General features: G+C 41.0%; 1 protein-coding gene and 1 pseudogene across 2 annotated transcripts; one reads left to right on the plus strand and one right to left on the minus strand.

Moving 5' to 3' along the window:
* Window positions 1-7,046: 7,046 nt before the first annotated feature.
* YPEL5 (yippee like 5) lies at window positions 7,047-23,630 on the plus strand. Of its 2 annotated transcripts, XM_028099441.2 has the most exons (4): window positions 7,047-7,176; window positions 8,434-8,622; window positions 19,831-19,995; window positions 21,709-23,630. In XM_028099441.2, exons 3-4 carry the CDS (start codon window positions 19,855-19,857, stop codon window positions 21,931-21,933), a joined length of 366 nt encoding a protein of 121 aa, XP_027955242.1. In that variant the 5' UTR covers window positions 7,047-7,176; window positions 8,434-8,622; window positions 19,831-19,854; the 3' UTR covers window positions 21,934-23,630. The 2 variants fall into 2 exon arrangements, with proteins under 2 accessions (XP_027955242.1, XP_027955241.1); XM_028099440.2 differs by lacking the exon at window positions 8,434-8,622 and having other exon boundaries at window positions 7,049-7,176.
* LOC148163510 (protein mago nashi homolog 2 pseudogene) lies at window positions 15,002-15,445 on the minus strand (annotated as a pseudogene).
* Window positions 23,631-24,826: the final 1,196 nt, after the last annotated feature.

Consider the following 24,826-nt stretch of genomic DNA (forward strand, 5'->3'; position numbering starts at 1 on the left):
TCCAACATTTGTTGAATCAGACTTCTGAAAATAACATACATTAGGAAAAATATAGTTATGTGCAGTAACAAAATTCATACTAATTATAAACAACACCAAGCCATTAATAAGAAAACTCAACAGAAAATATGACTTTAGGAAAACTGGGTGATGTACTAAGTTCCTATTGCTGCTGTAACAAATCGCCCCAAACTTAGTGGCTTAAAACAACACAGCTTTATTAACTTACAGTTCTGGATGTCACGAATCTAAAATGGCTCCCACAAGGCTGAAATCCAGGTGCCAGTAGAGTTGGGTTCCTTTTGAAGGCTCTAGGGAGGATCCATTTCCTTGCCTTTTCTAGCTTCCAGAAGTGCATGCATTCCTGGCTCGAGGTCTTGCTCACTCTGACCTCTATTTCTGTCATCAAATCTGACCTCTATTTGTCATCACTCTGATGTTCCTACCTCCCCTTTTCAGATGGTTGTTATTACTGTTTTTCTTTTTTAAGATTTTATTTATTTCAGAGAGAGAGAGAGAGAGAGAGGGAGGAGTGGGGGGAGGGGCAGAGAGAGAAGCAGACTCCCTGCTGAGCAGGGACCCTGATGGATGTGGGGCTTGATCCTGGGACTCCGGGATCATGACCTGAGCTGAAGGCAGACGCCTAACCAACTGAGCCACCCAGGCACCCCTATGGCTGTTATTTTTTATAGAAAACCTAGTTTATTTTTTAATTGTGGTAAAATACACAAAACATAAAGTTTATCATCTTAACCATTTTGCAGGGTACAGTTTGGTATTATTAAGCATATTTACACTCTCTACCTATTAAACAACAACTTCTCCTCCTAACCCCGAGCAAGCAGAATTCTACTTTGTGTTTCTATAAAGTTGGACTACTCTAGACACCGCCTGTAACTGGAAATCTATGATCTTTGTCCTTTTGTATCTGGTTTATTTCATTTAGCATAATGTCTTGAAAGTTCATGTAATAGCGTGTGTCGGAATTTCTTTTTAGAGGCTGAATAATTTTCTATTGTGTGTAGATACCATGTTTTGTGTATCCATTCAACCATTGGAGGCTACTCAGGTTGCTTCTAGCTTTTGGCTATTTTTTTAGTTTCCCAGACCCAATCCCTCCCCCCGCAACACCAAGCAATTCTTGGACACCAGTGGGCTGAATGACCAAATATATATTTCTTATAAATTGTTATTATATTGCACTATTGTGAATAATGCTGCTATGAGCATGGGTGTACCAAATATCTCTTTCAGACCCTCCTTTCAATTTTGGGGGGCATATACCCAGAAGTGGAATTCTTGTATCATATGGTAATTCTATTTTTAATTTTTTGAGAACTGCCATACTGTTTCTCATAGCAGCTGCACCATTTTATGTTTCCATGAGCAGTGCACTGGCCTCCAATTTCTCTACATTCTTTTTTTTTTTAAGATTTTTATTTATTTATGTGACAGAGAGACACAGCGAGAGAGGGAACACAAGCAGGGGGAGTGGGAGAGGGAGAAGCAGGCTTCCCGCCGAGCAGGGAGCCTGATGCGGGGCTCGATCCCAGGACCCTGGGATCATGACCTGAGCCGAAGGCAGATGCTTAACGGCTGAGCCACCCAGGCGCCCTTCTACATTCTTGCCAACATTTTTTGTTGTTTGTTTTGATAGTAATCATCCTGATGGGTATGAAGTGGTATCTCACTGTGGCTTTGTTTTACTTTTCTCTAATGGTTAGTGATGTTGAACATCTTCATATGCTTAGTGGCCATCCTACCTCTCTTTTATAAAGACCCTTGTGATTACATTGGTTCATTTGGATGGTCCAGAATTATCTCCCCCTATAAGGATCCTTAAATTAACCCCACCTACAAATTTCCTTTTGTCATGTAACATAACACATTTATAGGAGATTAAGACATAGACATCTTGAGGGATGACAGGGGTGAGGGGGGAAAGGTCATTATTCTGCCTACCACAGGTAACTACTATACCACCAAAGCCAAAAGAACAAAAAGTTTGAAAAATGAATGTTTGGTTGATGATTTCAGACACTGCACAGAGTCTGTGTAGTCCAAAAAGATTTAGCTGCATTTTATGATCAGTGACTTTTGAGACAGCTTTTGGTAAAGTAGCAGGGCTGCAACTCAGGAGACGTTACTAATATTTTTAGGTAAACTACTAATTTGTGATTGTACTTACATATATATGTTTCTCCCTAAAGGAGCTAGTCTGTTTAAATTACCCAGAGTTCTCATAAGTTCAGGTTAAAGTAAAAAACATGCAGTCCCCCACCACCAAAAAAAAAAAAAAAAAAAAAAATCAAACCCCCAAACCCCAACATGCAGTCCCAGGCTAGTATGGCAATATACAGCAAATGGAAAGATAGACCAGTTATTATAAGAGGTCACTCGGGTCTAAACTAAGGTGTTGGGTGTGAGGGCAGATCACTTGTATGGAGGATCCAAACAAGGGAGAGATGGCAAGTACTTAGAGCAGTTGAAGGAGCTGGGGGGATCGTGGTTTGCCAACAGACACAAGAGGGGAGTGACAACCCTAGGCCTAAGGAAATATGTGTTGTTTGTTAAGACAAGATGTGGATTCTGTTAAGGACTGACTGAGTCTCAAGATCCAGAGTGCTCTCCAGTGTTCTGCCAGGACTTTGGAAAGGAAGAGAGATTGTTCTAGCTCTGGAAAAAGCGCCAAGAAAATCGGTGGTAGAGGAAGAAATATGGAGATTGAGAAACTCTGAGGTAGCTCATCTCCAGCAATCTTAATCTGACTCTAAATTAGGAGGCACGATTATTTGCAGAGAGTAACACATGTGGGTAGAGGCCCAAGTGTTTCAGGGCTTATTGAGCAAAGTGATTTACAAGGCCTTGGGAAGTGTGAGGAGCCAATGAGAGACTTATAGCTGTGTATGAAGCACTCACTTGAAAGGTGGTCTTACCTCTAAGGGCACAGCTCCAGTGCAAGAGTCCTTCAAAGCAAAAGAAGGAAAATCAGAGCAAAGGGGAAGTCCATGGAAGCACCAACAGAAGGGAATTCTGGAAGTCTGACGCAGCATTTGTAGTTATCATACTGAACTACCTATTTGGGGTGTGTCAGATCGTTTCAGTCAGAGAGTATAGTCAACAACCAGAATTATGCACCATGGTGTACTGGGGTTTGTTGATATACTCATGTTTCTGATTTTATGTATTGGAAGAATGTCAGAGTTGGCACCTATCAAGTAATAAAGGAGATTTTATCCCAAAATGCAAAGCTCATTTAATGTTGGAGATGGGCTACTGTAATATATCACATAATGAAACAGAATAAGAGAAAAACATGATTCCCTTAATGGATGCCAAGAAGCTATTCGATAAAATTGCATACCTATTTTTTATTTTAAAAAAAGGAACCTTATAAACTAGCAATAAAGGAAATTTTTTGACACATATATTCACACATGTACTCAAAGATACTTAAACATAAATAAAAGGCAAGTGACTGGAAAGAAGTAAGCAAAATTATGATCATTTGAAGACAGAATAATGTATCTAGAACATTCAGGAAAATAAACTACAAAGTCATTATTTTTCCTATAAAATAACCAAGAAGAGTTGTAATATATAATAGAAGTTCCACGCATAGTTATCCCCTCTGTTAGTTTCCTAGGGCTGATCCAACAAAATCCAATAGACTAGGTGGCTTACACAACAGAAATTTATTTCTCACAGTTCTGGAGGCTGGAAGTCCAAGTTCAAGGTGTCAGCAGATTTGGTTTCTACCAAGGCCTCGCTCCTTGGCTTGCAGGTGGCCTTCTCTCTGTGTCCTCACAGGTCTTTTCTATATGTATACACACCCCTGGTGTCCCTTTTTATGTAATGATCTCTCTTTTTTAAGAAAGGCAAACTTACATTGCTGTGCCTCATTTGGATATGTCTGGAGTCTTGGAAGTTTAACTACCCTACATTCTCCTATAAATGGACCTTGAGAGCTTGTTTGGGGGTTGTAGCAGGGGAATGCAGCTACTTGTATACCCTCGCCCAAAGAACAGTCCTTCCCTCTTTCGGGGAAGGTCATCTTCTTCCATCAAGCATGCAGCTTCAGGGAGGAACAGGCACGTGGAGCAGTAAGGGAGGAAGGGGACCCGCCCTAGCCAGCGAGATCAGCAAAATAAACCCTGGTGATCAATGGAGTGACCAATGTCACAGCCAGATTTCCCTCACATCCCTCATCTTCTCCTTTTATAGGGACACCAGTCAGATTGTTTTAGAGCCCACTCTAATAACCTCATTTTAACTTAATCACCTCTTTAAAGGCTGGATCTCAAAGTACAGCCACATTCTGAGATACTGGGAGTTAGGACTTCAACATAAGAACGGGGCTGGGGGTGCACGATTCAGCCCGTAATACCTCCAGAAAAGACACAAGACTTAAATACAACCCTAAGAAGATCTATGAACAACCTAAAGGAAGGCAGCCATACCATGAAATTGTACAGAAAGACATAAAGAATGGATAAATGGATACATACCATGTTCTTAGTGGGAATGTCTCAGTATTATAAAGTGCTAATTTATCCCAAATTTTATTAAACTAAAAGGTATAACACAACTGTAACCAAAAGCCCAACAAGACCTTCTTCACATCTCTTATCTTTTTTCTTTTCTCTTCCATATTTGTTACATTACCTTCAACTGTATATTCTTTATTTCTAACGGGTGTGCCACCATCACTTGGATCCATTATCTTCCACTCCAAACTGACCTTCGCAACTACCCTATACCTGGTAATGGGAGGTCATCACCTATGAGTCACACAGGAGAAAATCTCTGGTTTATCTGGGAAAATTCTTCTTAGTCCATCTATAAATAATCAATCAGTCTTATGTAGCCATTTTTGTTAAAGTTATACCTGTTCCTTCCATTCCATTCCCTTCTTACCTCACATTTGGATTTTCACTCTGCACATCACCATCATCTAGATTAATCTTTCTAAAATATTATTTTCATCATTCTCTTCCAAGTTTACAAATAATGGGTTTAATAAGTCTACTGGGCGACCTTGGGCATGTTAATCACTGTGCTTCAGTTTACTCATCTGTAAAATAGGGATAATAGATAATAGCATTTACCTTATAGAGTTTTCATGAAAATTAAATGTTACAAATTGTTAATTTGTAGAGCACTTAGAACAGTTAGCACTATCTATATATTTATTTAATAAATATCTTCCCCATTGTTTTACCTGGTCCTTAAAAATGCTCACTTTGAGGAAAACTCATTCCTGTGGGTTTAGATACTGTATGCCCTTTTCAAATGATTATTTCCAGAAACACTTGACAAACAGATTATCAATGAACACAGGTGTTCCTTACAGCAGTATACTTAATAGAAAAAGATTGAAGTATGTCTGTAGAAAAAAATGTATAATAAAAGATAGTGAAGTCATACTATGGAAAACTGGGGAGACAAAGATATATTTGTAAATAAAAGTTGCATTTGCTATGGAGGGATGGCCATAATACACTGAGTGAAAAAAGTAAGTTGAAGAATAAGAGGTATAATATGCTTTCATACACATTTGTTTCCAGAAGAATAGGATGCACAGGAAGCTGTAAGCAGAGGACAGAGGTTTCTGTTATGAAATGAGGCTGTATGACCTTCCTACAATGAACATGTTTTACTTTTATAATTAAAGCTAAGTAAAAACAAAAGAATAATGAAAGGAGAACTAAAAACTGGTTAAAACTTCCTTTTCTCTAGTCCTTTGCCTTTGATGATCAGGTTTTTATCTGAACTGCATGAAAATACCAGTGATTTTGAGGTTGGTGAGAAGTCAAACTAGGATTTGCTTCAAAACCTCTATACCACTAGGGTGCCTGGGTGGCTCAGTTGGCTAAGCGACTGCCTTCAGTTCACGCCATGATTCTGGAGTCCCGGGATCCAGTCCCCCAGTTGGGTTCCCTGCTGAGCAGGGAGTCGGCTTCTCCCTCTGACCCTCTTCCCTCTCGTGCTGTCTGTCTCTCATTCTCTCTCAAATAAATAAATAAAATTTAAAAAAAAACCTCTATCCCGCTAAAGATGGTTTTAAACACCTTGCAGATGAACCACAAATGTTAGTCTTTACTTTTTTTTACCGGAGAAATAGGCATCATCAAATACTTATGCTTCATCCTGATCTTTCATCCAAAGATCATTAATGTAATTACCTGGAAAACTCAACTTCTATCTTAGACGTTGATGAGGGTTAGTGGGAACAGCTACCCTCTTCAACAAACAATCTCAGACTTTCAGAGGTAGAATATCTCCATGTAGAATTTTCTCATCTTCTTGATAATCACTTCCACTACCAAGAGAAAACTCAAGAGAGTTGTAAATTCAGTCGGGCACACTTGAAAAATGCCTTTTTCCATAGACATTCTTCAGGATTTCCTATATGCCAGAATCAAAGGGTTTGGGGCTTGTAAATAAAAGGTGGCCCTTTATAAGGCATGACAAAAGCAAGCAATCTCAAACTAATGACACGGTAAGGTTTTAACTATCTAGGCACCTGCTTTGCCTAGAAAAACAGCCTGTTGTTTTCATTTGTCATCAGTGGGCCTCAAAAAGCTAGGCCTTAGCCACCACCTAGTGACGCTAATGACGCGCGATGTCTTACAGCTGCCGCAATTAGAAAGGCTGAGCCTTCTCCTTTAAGAAGCTGACTCACGTGGATGCTGTGTTGTGTGCTCTCAGCTGGGAAGGAGGTGGATCCTAAGTCTCTCCACATTGGCCGCCTCTGGAGAAGGGGCAGAGTTAGCCTCTTTGATTGGCTGTACGAGTACGAGGAGTAGAGTCAGGGGCGGGGTGAGCTGCGGGAGCTCGCCCTGTGTCTGCGGCTTCTGGGAGGGGTGGGCAGCGACGCGGAGGGGAGAGAGAGTGGGGGAGGGTGAACCAGGGAAGGGGCGGGGCCCAGCGGAAGGGGCAGGGTGCCGGGGATGAGGGCGGGGCCTAGAAATGAAGGGGGTCCTGGGCCAACCGGGAGAGCCGACTGTTCGAGGGGCGGAGCTATATTGAGTGATTGACGCGGAGGCCCAACCAGGGAGAGGCGGGGCCAAGGCCGGGGCCTGACTAAACCTGGAGACTCGGGTGGCCGAGGGGCTTCATCCCAGCTGAGGAGCGAAGAGCCGCTGGCGGCCGCGGATCTCACAGCCGCTCGGGGTGAGTGCGGTGGGCGGGGGGCTGGGCTCGGAACCCGACGGGGGCAGAGGAGCCCTCCGGGCCGACGGCTTCGAAGCACTCTGGGATCGGCCCGGGGCGGGGGGACTCAGGCAGGAAGTGCCTCTTCCTCGTCGGGCTCCCCCCGGGGTCCCAGCGCGGCCGCCCTCGACCCCTCTGGGCGGGCCCCAGTGCCGGGGCTGCGCGCTGGGCTGTTTCCTCTTTGTGAGGCCCAGGCGCGGCCGCCGCCGTCGGCCCGCCCCCGCCGCGCAGCCGGGGCGACCGCAACAGCCGCGACCCCTCAGCTCGGCGGCCGCGCCCTCCCGCCGCAGCCTCCCGCCGGACCAGGTCCCCCGGCGCCGCCTAGGAGGCCCTTCCGCGGGCAGTTTGGCCGGCTATCCCCCCCACCCCCCGCCCCGGCTGCCCCGCCCCCCACGGGCCGCGTCCCCGCCGCAGTGTCGGGGGCGCGCCGGGGTTCCGCGCCACCGCAGACGTCCGGAGGCCTGCTCCTCGGCAGCCTCGTCGCGCCCCCGGCCCCGGAGTGAAGTCCGAACCCGGCGCCGAGCTGCGGGGCCATGATTACGCCGCGGCGCGGCCCCTCTTGAAAAAGGGCCACCGTCCCGGCCCCTGGCACTAGCTCCGGGCGGGGGGCCGTGTTGGCTTTGTGTCTGCCCCGCCTGGTGAATGTCGGCCACCCTGCCCTGTAGCTCGCAGGCTGGCCCCAGAAGCGAGCGTGGGGCCCCGCTGGCCCGGTGGAGGGCGGGGTGCGACTGTTAGACGGCCGTCGGGCGTCCCCGGGCCCCGGCGGCCAGGCCGGGACCCCGCGCCGCCGCCCGCTCAGCTGTTTCCGGCCCGTGTTTGTGGTGCGGGAGGAGGCCGCGCCGCGCTCGGCCCGGCCCCTCCCGATTGGCCCGCGGCGTCACGTGCCCGCAATCAGCTGGGGCCAGCTGGGGCCGCGGGCGGCTGGCGGGGTCTGGGCGGCTGCGGGTCGCGCCCGCCTCGCCCCACGGTGGGAGGGTGGGCGTGCTCTTGCAGCCCCTTTATTCTACCCTCCTTCCAGGTAGCTAGGTAGGACAATGAGTATTGTGAACAGCGGGCGTTGGAAAACGGAACTGCTACCAAAAGATCTGTTTATTCCTGACACCCATTACTCTCCCCCCCTCCTCAAGGGAGAGAGTCTGGGAACGTGTACAGCTCATTTATTTTTAAACTTTTTCTGTTTACAGAGCCCTGTCGGTAATCTGAGGATTTTTATTCCAGGTCTCCTTGACAGATGGAAAACCTGAAGTAACCTCAGGCTAGCTAACCTTGTGTTTTTGGAAAACTAGACTTGCTGGTGAAGTCACACTGGGGGTAATAGGATATTAGCTCACTTTGCGTGGCCGTGTATACAGTTGTTGCAGCAGCGTTCCAACACAGACGAACCAAAATACACGAAGTGTTCCCAGGGTAAATATTTCTGCCAGATGTGAAGTATCTTGGTCGTTCTTTTCCTAAAACTTGATTGCATATTTGTACTGTGTTAGATAAGAAGGAAGTTACCAAGAACTTTGGAAGCCTGTAGCTTAGTAAAAAGTCATAGACAAATGAAATTGAGTAACAGTACAAACGTACGTGTTAGCAAACTATGAAATGAGTGTCATGGGAGTTTCAAAATGGGGCAGTGGAAAAAAAAAAATGGGTGAGTGAAGTGGGAAGCATTCTTAAATGGATTGGTATTGCTTAGACCTAGAAAATGGGAGAGTCTTTGGGTGGCTTGTGGGCAGACAGGCCTAGAAGGAAAAACAGGCCTGGAGCATTTACAGATAGTGAGAAGGTGGAGCTTGTGGAATTTGGCACACAATGTGTTTTTCCATTTATCCCATTATCTTTCTGGGAACGTAGTGGAACACCAGGTAGAATGTACCTCCTTGGAAAGGACATATCTAACTTTATCATATCCTCACCCATCTCAGTGCCCACTATAGGCCTACTGGTTGACTTTCTTTTTTAAGTTTATCTCTAGCAACCATCTTATCTGTAGGGGAGGGAGATAATAAAATGTGCTCAGGTAAATTATTTAATTCTATACAGGGGAACTACAGAAATTGGATTTTTAGGAAACAACTTTTCTAAAAAGGTTAGTAACATGCATGTGGTTTCTAAAAATAATATATGGTTGGATCATCAAGGACCTTTCCCCACTTACCTGTCTTTCACTTTACTGAAGTGATAGAAGAGAGAAAAAGGTTTAGAAACAAAAGGGAAGGGAAATAAAGCCAAAATTAAGTCTAAAAAGATTTTTTTTTTTAAAGATTTTATTTATTTGAGAGAGAGAGAATGAGAGACAGCAGGAGAGGGAAGAGGGTCAGAGGGAGAAGCAGACTCCCTGCTTGGGGACTCCAGGATCATGACCTGAGCCGAAGGCAGTCACTTAACCAACTGAGCTACCCAGGCACCCTAAAAAGAAGATATTAAATTAGACACTACCCTCCAACATAGTCCTAAATATGTTCATGAGATGTGAAAGCTAGTTCTAAATATATTCATGAGATGTGAAGATAGTCCTAAGTACATTTGTGCCCAAAATACCATTTTAGGTTTTATAGAGCCTAAATGGCTATATAAATCATTATCTGTTTTTCTGGTAATCCTGTGTCCTAATATCTGGGTAATGTAGGAACTGAATCTTAGCTATGACATGAATTTGTCACTTGACACCTTAATCGGGAAACCAGACAGTTAATATACTCCAGTCCACCCAATAAGGCTTTTTTGACTCATGGTATTGCATCACAACAACTGAGAGATCTCAATTTGTCTTGCCAATGGGGTGTTTTGGGGAGATTACCAACTCAGTTTAGCTGCCTCACTGAGTTACATAACTATTATTTTCTAGTGATGACTAAACAATAAGTATTAATAGAAATACAGTAAACCTGGAAAACATTCAACAACAAAGGCATTATTTGAAGGACAAAAACAAAAATATAGGTTACTGCCCATTGAAGACCTGATTCCACAACCCAAACATTTGACACAGCAAAGGAAACTGGTCGGGTATTACAAGAGAACAAGAGGAAAACAACTTTCGCTTGTCACTGAAACCTTGGTTTGGTAAATATTTTGTACAAAAATTGGTAAATTGGTTTTATGGATTGAACTCAATTTATTTTCTCCCTTTTAAGTTTTCAATAGAATTTAGTCACAAGTCAGTATGAAAATAGTTGATGAGAGAACAATAGCATTAAATGTTAATTATAGTAATCGACCGAAAACAAAAGTCTTTAGGTTTTGTTCCTTCTTTTGTCTTGGAGAGGGGAGAGACTGAAAAACAGATAAACAGGCTTCAGCGTGTTTTCATTTTACCAGAACCATCGCAAAATACAATTTCCTCTGGAAGGGCAGATTTCTTGAACCCTTTCTGCACTAGGCCTCTGCACATTCAGTTCCCTGCTAGAGTCTTTGTAGGTTGCATTTGCCAGCCACCTCCTGGCATTGGAAAAACCCCACTCACTTGTCCAGCAATAGGTAGAGTCCCAGTATTGTCTGTTCTGTGGTCCATGGAAATGCCCTGAGGAAATAATTGGTTTACAGAGGAAAAGTCTGTGAACAGGGTGTTTTTCTCATCAGTGGGTCCTTACAGATGCAAATCAATACTTACTATTCTCCCTGGTATTTTTAGGGCTGGGCAGTGTGATGCTTTCTTTGGCCAAATCTACCTGCCAGGGTTGGATCCCAACTGGATTATTAATTACAAGGAGGCCTGGAACTGTGACAATGAGAATTTGAGATGCTTCAGAAGGTTTCTAACTTCCCTTCTGCTTGTAATTTCTGTCACCTCTTCGCTTAGCTTAGCTTTGTAGTAATTAACATGAGGTGAAGCCAGTTAACTGTTATTTGTCTCATGTTCTTTCTGTGTTTTGCTTTCTTCCTCCTCTTTTTTTTTTTTAAGAGATTTTATTTATTTGAGAGAGAGAGCATGAGCATGGGGGTGGGGGGTGGGGGGGTAGGGAGCCTGATGGAGGATTTGATCCTAGGACCCTGGGTTCATGACCTGAGCCAAAGGCAGGCGCTTAACCGACAGAGCCACCCAGGCGTCAACCTTCTTCCTCTTTAATAGGATGGGGAAGTTGGGGTGGGGAATGTGGATGAAGGAAATCTGATTTTACTGCATTGACCTTTGTTTAACATTTGTGGTGTGCCGGGCACTATTCTCATAATGTATAATCTATACTGAATTCTCACAACTCAGAGATGGATACTGGTATCTCCATTTTACAGATGAAGAAGCAGAGGATACCTTATCCAAAGTTTACACAGCTTTTAAGGGGCAGGGCTGAGTTTTGAACCCAGGCTGTCTGATTCCAGAAATCAAGTATCTGGGCCACATTGTTTAAATCCTGGGGATGCAGAGAGAGGAGGCAGCAGTTAGGTGGTATATATTATTTATTTTTGCAATCTTTTTAGAGCTGATCTGATTATAGAAAGTTAAAGATTTTAGCTAGGAATATCTGTGAAGAAAAGGGGAGCAGGATTAAATTGATCCTGTCTAATACTCCTGTTGATCCTTAAATCTGAGTGCCAACTAAGTTTATTTTTTTACTGAGAAAGACTGCTTTTTAAATGAAAAGCCCTTTTCGCCGTCTGAAAGCATTTTTAACAGGGGTCAGCATACTTTGTCAGGGGCCAGATAGGGAATATTGTGAATTTTACAAGCCATAAGGTTTCAGCCACAACTATTCAGACTCTGCTATGGCAGTGAGAGAGCTTTCCAGTATAAACAAATGGATGTGGCTGTGTCCCAATAAAACTTTATTTATGGATGCAAATTTGAATTTCATGTAGTTCTTCTGTGTCACAAAATAATCTTTTGATGTCTTTTTCCTACCATTTAAAAGCATAAAAACTATTCTTAGCTTGTGGGCCATTACGAAACAGGTGGTGAACTGAATTTTACCCACAGGCCTTAGTTTGCTGACCCCTGCTTTTAAGGAAAGTATATAGCAGTGAGCCAAAGAACAAGATACCGTATTTGTCACTGATTTTGTGTGTGTGTGTGTATGCATATATATATATATGTATATATATATTAGCTGTGAACAAGTAGAATTTGAAATGAAAAACAACATTTAGCATCCAAAAAAATGAAATACCTAGGTATAAATCTAACAAAATGTTACAAGATCCATATGAGGAAAAATAAATGAAATCAGGAGGGGCATCTGGGTGGCTCGGTTGAGTGTCTGCCTTCGGCTCAGGTCATGATCCCGGGGTCCTGGGATCGAGCCCCACATTGGGCTCCCTGCTCCGCGGGAAGCCTGCTTCTCTCTCTCCCACTCCCCCTGCTTGTGTTCCCTCTCTCACTGTGTCTCTCTCTGTCAAATAAATAAAATCTTTAAAAAAAAAAAATGAAATCAAGAAGGAAATAAATGGAGAGACTACATGTTCATAGATAGGAAGACTCAGTGCTGTCACACTATTAGTCCCAATTTTGGATTCATTGCAATACCACTTAAAATCCCAACAAATTACTTTGTGAATATCAACAAACTGATTCTAAAGTTTCTATAGAGAGGCAAAAGAATAGCCAATCTGATATTGAAAGAGAACAGTCAGAAGATTGACACTACCTGACTTTAAGACTTAATATAAAGGTACAGTAATCAAGACAGTATGGTGTTGACCAGAGTAGACAAATAGATCAATGGAACAGAATAGAGAGCCCAGAAAGAGATCCACATAAATATCATGAACTGATACTTGACAGGTGCAAAGGCAGTACAGTGGAAATGAAATACAATTTCATTTTTTTTAAATTGTTTTTTACAATTTCATTTTCAATTTCCTCATATAGATAGTATTTTCTTTTTTCTTTTTTTTTTTTTTAAAGATTTTATTTATTTTTTTGAGAGACAATGAAAGTACAAGAGGGAAGAGGGTCAGAGGGAGAAGCAGACTCCCCGTTGAGCAGGGACCCCGATATGGGACTCGATCCCGGGACTCCAGGATCATGACCTGAGCCGAAGGCAGTCACTTAACCAACTGAGCCACCCAGGCGCCCTAGATAGTATTTTCAATAAACCAGTGCTAAAATAACTGGACCTCCACATGCAAAAAAAAAAAAAAAAAAAAAATCTAGACACAGACCTTACACCTCATTCACAAAAATTAAAATCAGTCACAGACCTACATGTAAAATGCAAAATTATAAAACTCCTAGAAGGTAACATAGAAAATCTAGATGGCATTGTGTATAGCAGTGACTTTCTGAATACAACACCAAAGGCATGATCCATGAAAGAAATAATTGATAAGCTGGACTTCATTAAAATTAAAAACTGTGCAAAAGACATCAAGAGTGCAAGAAGATAAGCCACAGGCTGGGAGAAAAAATTTGCAAAGACATCAATAAAGGTCTTATCCAGTATATACAAAGAACTCTTAAAAACTCAACAAAAAGAAAACAACCTGATTTTAAAAATGGCAAATAGCATATGAAAAGATGCTCCATATCATATGCCATTAGGGAAATGCAAATTAAAACAACGAGATACCCCTACACACACACCGATTGGAATGGCCAAAATCCTGAACCCTGACATCATCAAATGCTGAAGAGGATGTGTAGAGTAACAGGAACTTTCATTCCTTACTGGTGGGACTGTAAAATGGTACAGCCACTTTGGAAGACTTGGCATATGATCCAGCAGTTATACTCCTTGGTATTTACCCAAAGGAACCAAAAACTTATATGGATACAAAAACCTGCCTTTCATGGATTTCTTAAAGAGAAAAATCTTGGCAGGCGTTTTTTTGCTGTGAACCTAAAACTGCTTTAAGAAAAAACCCTTAAATCTCAACTAAAAATAGCCATTTTTAGAAAGTTGTTTTATTGACTTGGACTCAAGGAAATTACATAGTCCATATTGTCTAATTTTTGAAATAGTTGACTTTGGACACAGGTTGGAACTGCATGAGTCTGCTTATGTGTGGGTTTTTTTCAATAAATACAGTACTGTAGATGTATTTTTTCATGGTTTTTGTAATGTTTTCTGTTCCAGCTTACTTTATTGTAAGAATACAGTATATAATGCATTCAACATACGAAAGGTGTTATTTGATGCTTATGTTTATGTTGTCAGGCTTCCGGTCAACCTGTTAAGTTTTTGGGGAGTCGTTATATGCAGATTTTCCACTGTGCAGGGGGGGCGCGTGGTTGACATCCTTAACCACCACCCCCACATTGTTCAAGGGTCAACTGTTACACATTCCTGGAGACATTGTATTTTGTGAATTTTTCAAAGCAAAACTTTTTTTCTCTTACAGATTCTGTAAATCCTGTGAATTTTTTTTAAATTCTATAAAAAGAGTTCAAAAATGTGATTGCTTCACTGGGGTCTCCTATTAAAATAGAAATGGAAAATTCTAGCTAGCTAAATGTACTGTTGAAGGGGGAAGGAAATTGAAACAATTACTAAAATGTGATCTTTAGATCATCTATGAATTTCACTTATATTTTTAACCTGGCCCTTCAGTTTCCATTACTTTCAGATACTGATAATAGGCTCCTAGTAAACAACCATGTTTGGTACTTATTTCAAGCTTTTAATGATTTTAATTACCTGGAAGTAAGAAAAGCTAGTACCAAAGAGGACTTACTTATAAAATTATCTGGGAAATGGTACTTATTAAAATTAAGATTATTACTGTTTTTTGCTTGAGATTGTAAAAAGCAAGAAAACATCTTAAAGCTTTAGCTATGATGATTTTGGCCCTAGTTTTGGTTATAAACTTGAACTTCAACACTGACAGATGCCAAAGCATTTTTTTTTTTTTTTTTTACAATTTAGATTGGTTTAATCTTGAAACGTAATCCGATAAGACTAAAAACTAAACATTTCAGGTCCTGTACTAAATAGTAAAATACTCAAAGGCCTTCAGGATCCTTTGACTGATTTACATCAATAAGTGAACCTATTTTCGATGTTGTAAAAGAAATATGTTCATCTCCAATTACAATTTCAAGCTCCTGTCGGCCAACTCTGTCAGGGGGAGGCCATAACGCATCATCTTTTGTAATTTCACTGTCGTCAATAATCCTCTTCAGTTCCTCCATTACACTCTTGTGCACATAAGCCTCCTTTCTGATCATGACATCATTTTTGTAATTGCTGTTGTTGGCATATCTTAGCTTTCCGTCTGGCCGAAACTCGAATTCCAGAAACTTGTGTCCAAACTTGCGCTTGTGCCCTACATAGTAGCGCCAGTAGAAATCGCTGGCCATAGCCATTTTTGTCCCCCTGAAGCCAGCCCAAGGCCTCCCAAAGCATGTATTTTATTACTTAGAGACACAGTAAGGTGCCCCTAGAGTCAGCACCGAGAACATTAGTCTTGTGTAAAAGCAGCTCAATTTTAAGGTGTTTTTAAAATACGTGGCTGGGGCGCCTGGGTGGCTCAGTCGGTTAAGCATCTGCCTTCGGCTCAGGTCATGATCCCAGGGTCCTGGGGTCGGGCCCCGCATCGGGCTCCCTGCTCTGCAGGAAGCCTGCTTTTCCCTCTCCCACTCCCCCTGCTTGTGTTCCCTCTCTTGCTATATCTCTCTCTCTGTCAAATAAATAAATAAAATCTTAAAAAATAAAATATGTGGCTGAAGAGATTTGGAACTCTTCTAAGTCTAAGCAAGATACTTAGCATATCTGGGAAATATTTTGAATGTAAAAACAAAAACAAAGTAGATCACTGGTTGCCTGTGACTGCAGAGGGCTTTGTGGGAATTTTGGGGAGGTGATAGAAATATTCTAATGCTGGGTTGTGATATAAAGTAGTGGCACAACCCTATAAATCTAAAAATCGTTCAATTGTATACTTAAACAGTGGCTAAATTTTATGGTATGTAAATTATTCCTTGAAAAATCTGGAGACTTTTTTGCTAAAAGAATTAGCTATATTCTATTCTGTCAGAAGAAAAGTTTTGAAGTTTGTAGAGGAGTGGTCTGTATGAGCTCAGAAAAAGATGGTGGGGCACCTGGGTGGCTCAGTCAATTTGGGCTCAGGAGTAATCTCAGAGTGGTGAGATCAAGCCCCAAGTTGTCTCTGTGCTGGGTGTGGAGCTTGCTTGGGATTCTCTCTCTCATCCTCTGCCCCTCTCCTCTCTCTCTCTCCTCCCTCTCTCAAAAAAAAAAAAAAAAAAAAAAAAGAATGATGACTAAAGCACATGCCTTTGACCTTATTTTTGTAGTGCTATCAAATTTAGCAGAAATGTACGGGTACCTGTGAATGTGCATTGCATTTAATAATATACACTCCCTGGCCACAAGAGGTTTATCTAGAAGGGATAAGAATTTGAATTAAGACATTGATGGGGAAGGAGGAAAGACCTCCAAAAGTGATTTAGGAAGTTTTGTGAGAGGTTGCCAGGGTTTACTAGTTTAGGAGAGTGTGTCTTTCGAACTGGCCACCACCTAAGAAAGGAAATACAGGAGGGATCAGCATGGAGGCAGGAAGGGTACATGATAAATCTGAGGGAGAAAGGCCATGAATCTGGCAGCCCTCTGGTCCCTAGAGAATGAGGAGAGGGAAAAGAACAACTGGAGCAAGGTTTCATTTCAGGCCCCAGTTTGGCCAGTGTCAGGAAGTCACATAGACTTTTATTTCTTCCTCTGCAGAAATAGAGTGACGATTAAAAAACTGTCAGGATTAAATGTGGTATATGAAGTAGTGTCCCATACAGTGTAGACACTAATTACTAGGTCTAAAGCAGAGTTCAGTATATCCTCCAGGTCCAAAGGAGTCTGATTCAGGCACTACGTCTTAGCTTTTTAATGACCTTTCTCCTTAAATATAAAGTGGCATTCTGATTGATAGCAGCCTCTTGAGAATTTGGATAGTGTGAGTCAGTAGGTTGTTTCTAGCCTTGCAAAACTAAGGCTTAACACCTAGAACGTAATGACCCTGCAGAGGTTTTTCTACTTCCAAAAGATCAGACCTTTGATAGAAAGGGACGTTTTGCTTGCTTTTGCTAGATTCCATGGCATTCTAGCCTCTCTTTTTTGGCAAATAAGAACTAATTTTACAGTTTTATATCCATATATAGTACTCTATAAATGGAAATCACAACTAGGAATAGTGATTGTGCACAGATATTTTTGGTCTTGGTAATGAATCATACAATTGAATCCAGTAAAAATACTTGGGTAAAAGTAAAAAATAGACTGAATTTGAAGCAAGGAAGAAAAAACATGTTAAATCTCTTTACCCCATTTAGGAATAAAGAGATTGCCTATATCCAGTAGCAAATGGTCATAGCTATATGGTAATTTTGAGTTAAAGATAGAATGATGTAGGCAGAAGTTACAGGGAGAGTTCATTTTGAAGTCTCAGTACGTTTTCCACAGCAACCTTGTGTTTGCCATGGCCAGTTCAAAAACATCTAGTTAATACTGCATTATGGTTGAAAGAAGTTACAATATGAATATTTAAAAGTTTGAAGGAAAATTCGTTTTAAAGTAATGAGTCCCAGAAGCCCAAGCAGGAGGCTAAATCACTGCACTATACTGGTTTTCAGAGAACTATGGAATCTGAGGACTGTGTCGTAAGAGGTAAGACTGTAAAACCTTGCTATTGATTACTTTCTGTAGTTGAGCAGCAGTAAGAAACATGACCCAGATCACCTGCTCACAAGTTGTTGTATGCTGTGGTTATATGAAGAGTCATAAACCCAGATGTCTTACGGGGGAAGTAATTATGTGATGCAAAGTGGTGACTGAGCAGACCCAATGACCTTGGGGGAGTGCAGCTACCACTCACCTCCAGTCATTGTTGCCACAGGAGAACACGTGCCCTGTGGGCCAGATCTCCCTATTGTTTAAAAAAAAAAAAAAAAACAAAAAAAAAACCAGGCTCTTTAATGAAATCTTTCATGTTTGATGGTGGCCCAGGTGTTTTTTATTAATAAACTTTGTGGGCCAAATTAAACATGTCCACATATGTTTTGTAAGGGAAGGGTTGTTTTGTTCACTGTTTCATCCCTATGCCACCAAATGAATTCAGCCTGCAGGCCTAAATTTTGCAACCTCTGACCTTTATGTAACAAATACTGTGCTCTGAAGCATCTGAAAAAAGTAGTGCTATCATTTTAAAGGCTGTAAAACAATAGTAACTCTTTTGTTGTCATTTTGCAGAAATGTAATCAAAAAGCTAAATATTTCTTAAGTCTTGTTTTCACCCAGGGTTTATTCATTGACATGTTTGTTAATGGGCAGTGGTTTTCCTTTCACTAGCCACAAATTTTAATTGTATTTACCATTTTTCATTCTTATTAAACTTCCATATCAAAATGTTTAATGGAAGTCATAACCTTTGTGATGACTTTTTTGATGACATTAGGACTGCCTAATAACTAAAGGAAGTTCACAGATGTAAGAAGGAATGATGGAATTTTTAATTTGTAATGAAATTTCCCCAAATTTAAAATGACAGTGGATTCTTACTAGAAACATAGATTTTAGAGTTTGTTTTCATAGTGGCAGCTACATCAGCTCTGCATGCCATTTTAAAGATAGGTGATACAAATATTCAAAACGCAGGAGCTGAAAACTATACCAGGAATAAATTCTTTAATGAGAGCTGTAGTGTATTCTTGGCTATATCTATATCTTTAAAAAATAGTGTTTAAGGGGATTAATTGCTATGAATTCAAGGAGTTGCACATATTAACTCTAACTTTTGAAATACTGAAGTGATTATCCTTGTTTCAGAATCTGGGTTTCAAAGCTTCTTGTTTCAGTGTTTCAGCACTTCTGTGATTTATTGAATCAGTATGGTTTCTTAAATACAAGTTATGTAATAATGGCTCATCTTTCCCTTCTTTTCTGTGCTTGTTTTCCTAGCCTTATGCCAGGGTAATGCAAGACTTTTGGCTTTAGGGTGGGTGAACTGCATTCCGGTCATGATTTTCTGTACTTGAAAGCCCTGTGACCTTTGATCAGTTAATAACCTTGGATAATTTATGAAATGGGGGTGATAACCTCACAGAGTTGTTGGGATGATTTTGAAATAAGAAAAGCACCGAGTACAGTGCCTCACAGACTCCCAGCATACTGCTGGTAGTGCCATCGCCCCCCATGGTTGTAGGGTGCCTGATGGCCAGAGCTACCCCCTCTCTTAACCGGGACTACTCTCTTCCCATTTCTGATTGTCCCTTTTTCTGCTCTTGTGATCACCCACACGTGCCCCACAAGTCTTTCCTCAGATTACATATGCTCAGAATGTACCCTTAACACTTAGGCTAAAGCCTTTTTTCTCACATCTCTGCCTGTGCTTCTCATTATTCGGTTTCTGATACTCCACTTTCTTCCTGTGTTTGTCATACCAGCCAAAAGAGAAGTGATATTGTTCCAACCTTGCCTAAACATGTTTGCTTCCTTGGCTCACTGCTTCTAAACAGTTCTTAGCTTGGTATGCCTGTTTGTTCCGTGCATGAACCTTGGATCCTTTAGCACAGAGTCAACTACTTCCCATACTGAGAACTACAAAGCAGAGATCATTATATATATATATATATATATATATATATATATATATATATATAAATGGTTTTCTATGACCCCCACCAAGTAGATACCAACAATTTTTTTTAATCCTAATGCTTTCTTGTTCTTTTCCATTTGCTTCTAGGTTTTTAGAACTTCAGCTATAAAAATGGGCAGAATTTTCCTCGATCATATCGGTGGTACCCGTCTGTTTTCTTGTGCAAACTGCGATACAATCCTGACCAACCGCTCAGAGCTCATCTCCACACGGTTCACAGGCGCCACTGGCAGAGCATTTCTTTTTAACAAGGTTGGTGGGAAAACCAGCTTCATTTCCTAAGTGAGTTCAGTGGATATTTTTGACAGCAATACCAGAATATCCCTCAGAGCTTGGAGATAGCAGAAAGAGTCCAAATGAGAGCTGTAATCTGCATGCAGGAAAGAGTGTCCACTAGTTTGTCTTTGGGACCTCAGGAAGGCATTCCTAGAATGTGATGTTTTACTATGGGAGTTTGAAGACTGTGTTACAATAAGAAGGGCAGTCTTCATTGCTTCATGAAACATTCAGTGTAAGAATTTAGTAGTGACTTCACACACTATGGAAGAAGGGGCAGAAGTACCCCTATACCCATGTCACTGATTTATCCTAGGGAGAGCTGCATTAAGCTTTCATAGTTTGACAGTGCAAGTGAATAAAGATCATCTAACCAGTTTCCCTTGTTCTAATTTATGCTCACCAGTCATCCTGATTATGTTGTGGTTTATTGCATGCCAACAGGAAGAGTGTTCCCTGATTTACAAATTAATGACTAGTCTGTCTCCTCTGATTTCTGGCTTGCTTTAAAATTGGTTGATGTGAGGGACACCTGGGTGGCTCAGTCGGTTAAGCGTCTGCCTTTGGCTTGGGTCGTGATCCCAGGGTCCTGGGATTGAGCCCACATGGGGCTCCCCGCTCAGCTGGGAGCCTGCTTCTCCCTCTCCCACTCCCCCTGCTTGTGTTCCCTCTCTCACTGTCTCTCTCTGTCAAATAAATAAAATTTTTTAAAAAATGAAATAAAATAAAATTGATTGATGTGATTCTGCCTCCTGGAGTCTGATGTGTTTTAGCAGAGTTGAATTTCCAAATCTTTTAGGCTGAGGGGCAGAACTAGTCCAGGGTACTGCTCTTAAAGGTCAGCTAGACTTCCCCAGTGGACACCCCTCTGTTCCATTTAGAAATAAGCTTTTCTCTGAAAGAAATGATAGTGCAGATCTCTTGATCTTTCTTTAGGTACAGAGCAGGAGTTGGTATACTATGGCAGGCCAGCTACCTGTTGCTGTAAATGAAGTTTAATAAAGCACAGCGTGCTCATTCATGTACGGATGGCCTCTGGAATAGTTAAAACAAAAATCATACAGCCCTCAAAGCCAGAAATATTTACTGTCTGGCCGTTTACAGGAAAGTAAAGCATAGAGGATTATTGGATGTTCAGAATCACTGGAAATGCTTCACAGATTATTTGAACCCATTTGAAAACTGTATCACAGTGTAGTAGGCCTCGTGTGTCCCAGTCGGTTTGTATATAAAATGTATTTCTAGAAACAAATTTGGCAAGCTTTTTTGTTGTTGTGGAATACCTGTTATATACTAGGTTCTCTTTCATTGGTAGCCTTATTTGAACTCCTCATTGAATGGTGAATGATAACAGTTGGACCCAAACCAACATTTTATGGCTCCAGGTGGAGGACTCTTCACTGCAAGAGAAATATAACTACAGGATATATAAGTAGTGCAGCTTGGACTAGTACATGGTACGGTAATGCAAGATTGCATTAGATGGCCAGTGCAGTGCAGTTGCCAGATATTTGCCTTTCCCAGCAACTTCTAAAAATAGCTCTTGGGAAGGGTATTGTAGGTTTGACTAAAGTAACAACTGCTGTTTGCTTTTCTGAAGTTGCTCTTATTGCACCAACCAAAATAATGTGTACTTCTTTGGCAGATAACTCACAGGGCTTGGCAATTTTGTGTTCCCATGTTTCTTAGGTAGTTAACCTGCAGTACAGTGAAGTTCAAGACCGGGTCATGCTCACTGGCCGCCACATGGTTCGAGACGTGAGCTGCAAGAACTGCAATAGCAAACTGGGATGGATCTATGAGTTCGCCACTGAAGACAGCCAGCGCTATAAGGAAGGCCGTGTGATCCTGGAACGCGCTCTAGTACGAGAGAGTGAGGGCTTCGAGGAGCACGTACCATCTGATAACTCTTGAAGAAAAAGAGATAACTCCCATCTTTTCCCAGGTCTCCTTCACTGAAAACAAAAATCTACTTACATACACTGTCACCTTAGCATCAGGGTCGGATTCATGAACTGCGGAACAAGAAGTTGTGAGAATCTAAGATGGAACCTTTCTTTCTTTCTTTCTTTTTTTTTTTAATTTTCAATTTTCCATCCAGCAGCAGTGTGTAGAGAGAATATTATGCAGATGCCGTTAATTTTTTTTTTCCCTATGTTTACATCTTGAGGCAGAATAGTCTATCTGCAGCTACATGATGGGCTATGTGAGGAAAAAAAAATCTGGGCTGTTAGAGTGAAAAAGTGTGTTTTATGTAAATTTTGAAAGGAAAAATGTGTCAAGAGCATGGTTTTTAAACTTATTTGGGCTTCATTTAAAAAAATGTTTTTTAAACCCAGTTATTTCACTTGATTTGCTAGCTTCAGGGAAGAGACCCGACTTTGTGACCAGCGCTAAAGGTTCAGTGTTAGTATGGCTTGTGCTGGCCGCTGTGCCATATTCTTGTTGGAGATGAACCGTAGCACCAGAGCCCATCCTTCCTTGTCAGTCATGACCCAAAGATGTCACCGTTCCTAGTTCTCTGTCACCACAAAATTGGTGTTGATTGGAAACTTTTCCTGAAATGGGGCAGAACTGCTTGGTTGTCTTTTCCATGTAACTTAAGCATAGTAATATAAATAAAGTAATAGTTGGATGTTTTTGGTCCTGTGTTGCTTTTAAAAACACCTTCTAAAAGAAGAGCGGAGTATTTGATAAGTAATTTTCATGGTAGTGTTTCTTTTCCTCTCTCGAGCTAAATTGACTGTGTAGAAGAGATTACTGTGTTTAAAATTAAAGCATACTGTTTAAACCCATAGTACTGCATTTAGAAAAGAGTTGAACAGAATGTCAGTGTGCGTTCATGCAGAAAGCATTTCATCTGCATCTGTTTTAAAAGAAGGGAAAATGAAGGAGCCTATCTAAAAATAATGCTTTGCAAAGCATTTTCAGCCTATCCTCAGTTTGGTGTTGATTTTGACAAGTCCGTAGAACCTAATAGTTTCATCAAAGGACTAGATCTGTCATTAGCATTATTTTCTCAGATCTTCCCTCCAAAGTTCAGCTATTGAAATTAAAACTGTACTTGGTCCCTTCAGGGATCAAATTTGACTCAGGGTGTTATTTTAGCCCGAAACTTACAACATTATGAAGTATTAAAATATAAATGTTTCTTTATCCAAACTATTTCTAGGTATTCTAGTATTTGTTTCTGGTGGAATAAATGACATTAAAATTGGCTAATTATTTAAATGTATGAATGGATGTTTGAGTGCTCAATCTCTAGGTCTTTGTCTATAAAGGATGTTTGCCTCAACTAGCAAAATCTTTCTGTCATTGATATTAGAAGTGACTCTTGAGTACAGTTAAGATTAAGTTTCTCTTCTTTGCTTTCTGGCTCTTGGTTAGAGGCATAGGTGTCTGATTAAGTAGGTGTATAATACTGCATTTGAGATAAGTGGACACAAATGATCTTTCCTTCACCATGGAATAAATCTTCAAGCTTTAAGAAACAGCTTTCATTCCCATTCATTTCCATACTGGCCTTTGATTATATGCAGATCCCTGGTAGCATGCCTTACCTGCAGCGCTATGTGCATTTGCTGTCACAATAAAGTATATTTTGTCTTGCATTGGTGCAATACTACTTATTTCCCACTGATCCTTGTCTTAGTTTTAACTTAGTTTTTATCATCTTATCTTAATTTTAATGTGAACACATATGTAATACCTTTGAGTAGCTATGGCTTTCTTCAGTTAGTGATAAGGTGATATTCTGGCTTAGTTAATTTAACCTAATCTACACCAGGAGATACTGAATTTACCAGTAGTAACTTCTGTGTGATGATTTTGCCTCAGACACTGACAAACTACAGTTTAGTATATATGAACAAAAAAATGTGCTATCACTAGGTTAACTTAGGCAACTGGCAGGTACCACAACAAACAACGAAGTCCTCTGTGCCTTCCTTTTAAAAACTTGTATTTGCAAAACTGAAAAAAAGGCAACATGAACGATGAAGTCAGATTGGATTGTTTATTGAAAAATGAACACACTGTTCACTGGAGATGGGAAAGCACTTAATGGGAATGATTTTGCTTTGGGATGAAGAGGTTGACCAAATACAGGGGAGAGTATACCACAAGATAAGCGGATTACTGGGGGGTGTACAGGTAAAGCTTTAATCTTTGAAGACTTCAGAACCCTTCCTCTTCATTTTAGGTGACAGTGGCCATAAGTTGTTTTGATTTTAAACATGAGTGCTTTTATTTAAAGAGAACCTAAAGTGAGTATTTTGGGGGTTAAGCGTTTGTTAGTAATTACTGTAACAATTTAAGTTACCCTTGTAAGTGGCTACTTTTGGATTGGAGGAGAAAAATAGCGTATCTATTTTCTAAATTTATTTATTCATAAAAATCTTATGGGATGCTTCAGTACAGAGGTGGCCCCAACCCTGGGCCGAAATCAGTCCACAGGCAGTTTGGATCCAGCGGTATTGGGAAACTACCAGTTGTAAAAGATTCAGAGACATGTTTATGATGGTTCATTTCCACACCAGTTATAAAAATATCTCAGTTTAGACATCCACTATTCCATGCCTGTTTTTAACACCAACTTCCCACCAGGAGCCATATAAAACCTTCTAGGGAAGGAAGGTGTGAATTGGGAGTAGAGCAAGATTAAACTGAAAAACTCCTGTTAGGCTAGCACTTTGCACTAATATGAGAATTCTAGAAATAAAGCGGAAAAGGAAAAATTAGGATGCATACCCATCTAAAATTGAGTATGAATTATATGGCTTCTTTATTTTAGAATAGTGGGACTTAA

The sequence above is a fragment of the Eumetopias jubatus genome, unplaced genomic scaffold, assembly GCF_037043125.1.
Source record: "Eumetopias jubatus isolate StellerSeaLion01/CBP00866 unplaced genomic scaffold, mEumJub1_p1.0 scaffold_9, whole genome shotgun sequence".
In the NCBI taxonomy this organism is placed as follows: Eukaryota; Metazoa; Chordata; class Mammalia; order Carnivora; family Otariidae; genus Eumetopias; species Eumetopias jubatus.

Excerpts from the sequence above, each read along its gene's own strand:
- YPEL5 (XM_028099441.2), top strand. The coding sequence starts at position 19,855 with ATGGGCAGAATTTTCCTCGATCATATCGGTGGTACCCGTCTGTTTTCT. Across the intron at positions 19,996-21,708 it reads GAGCATTTCTTTTTAACAAG|GTAGTTAACCTGCAGTACAG; the intron begins GTTGGTGGGAAA and ends CATGTTTCTTAG.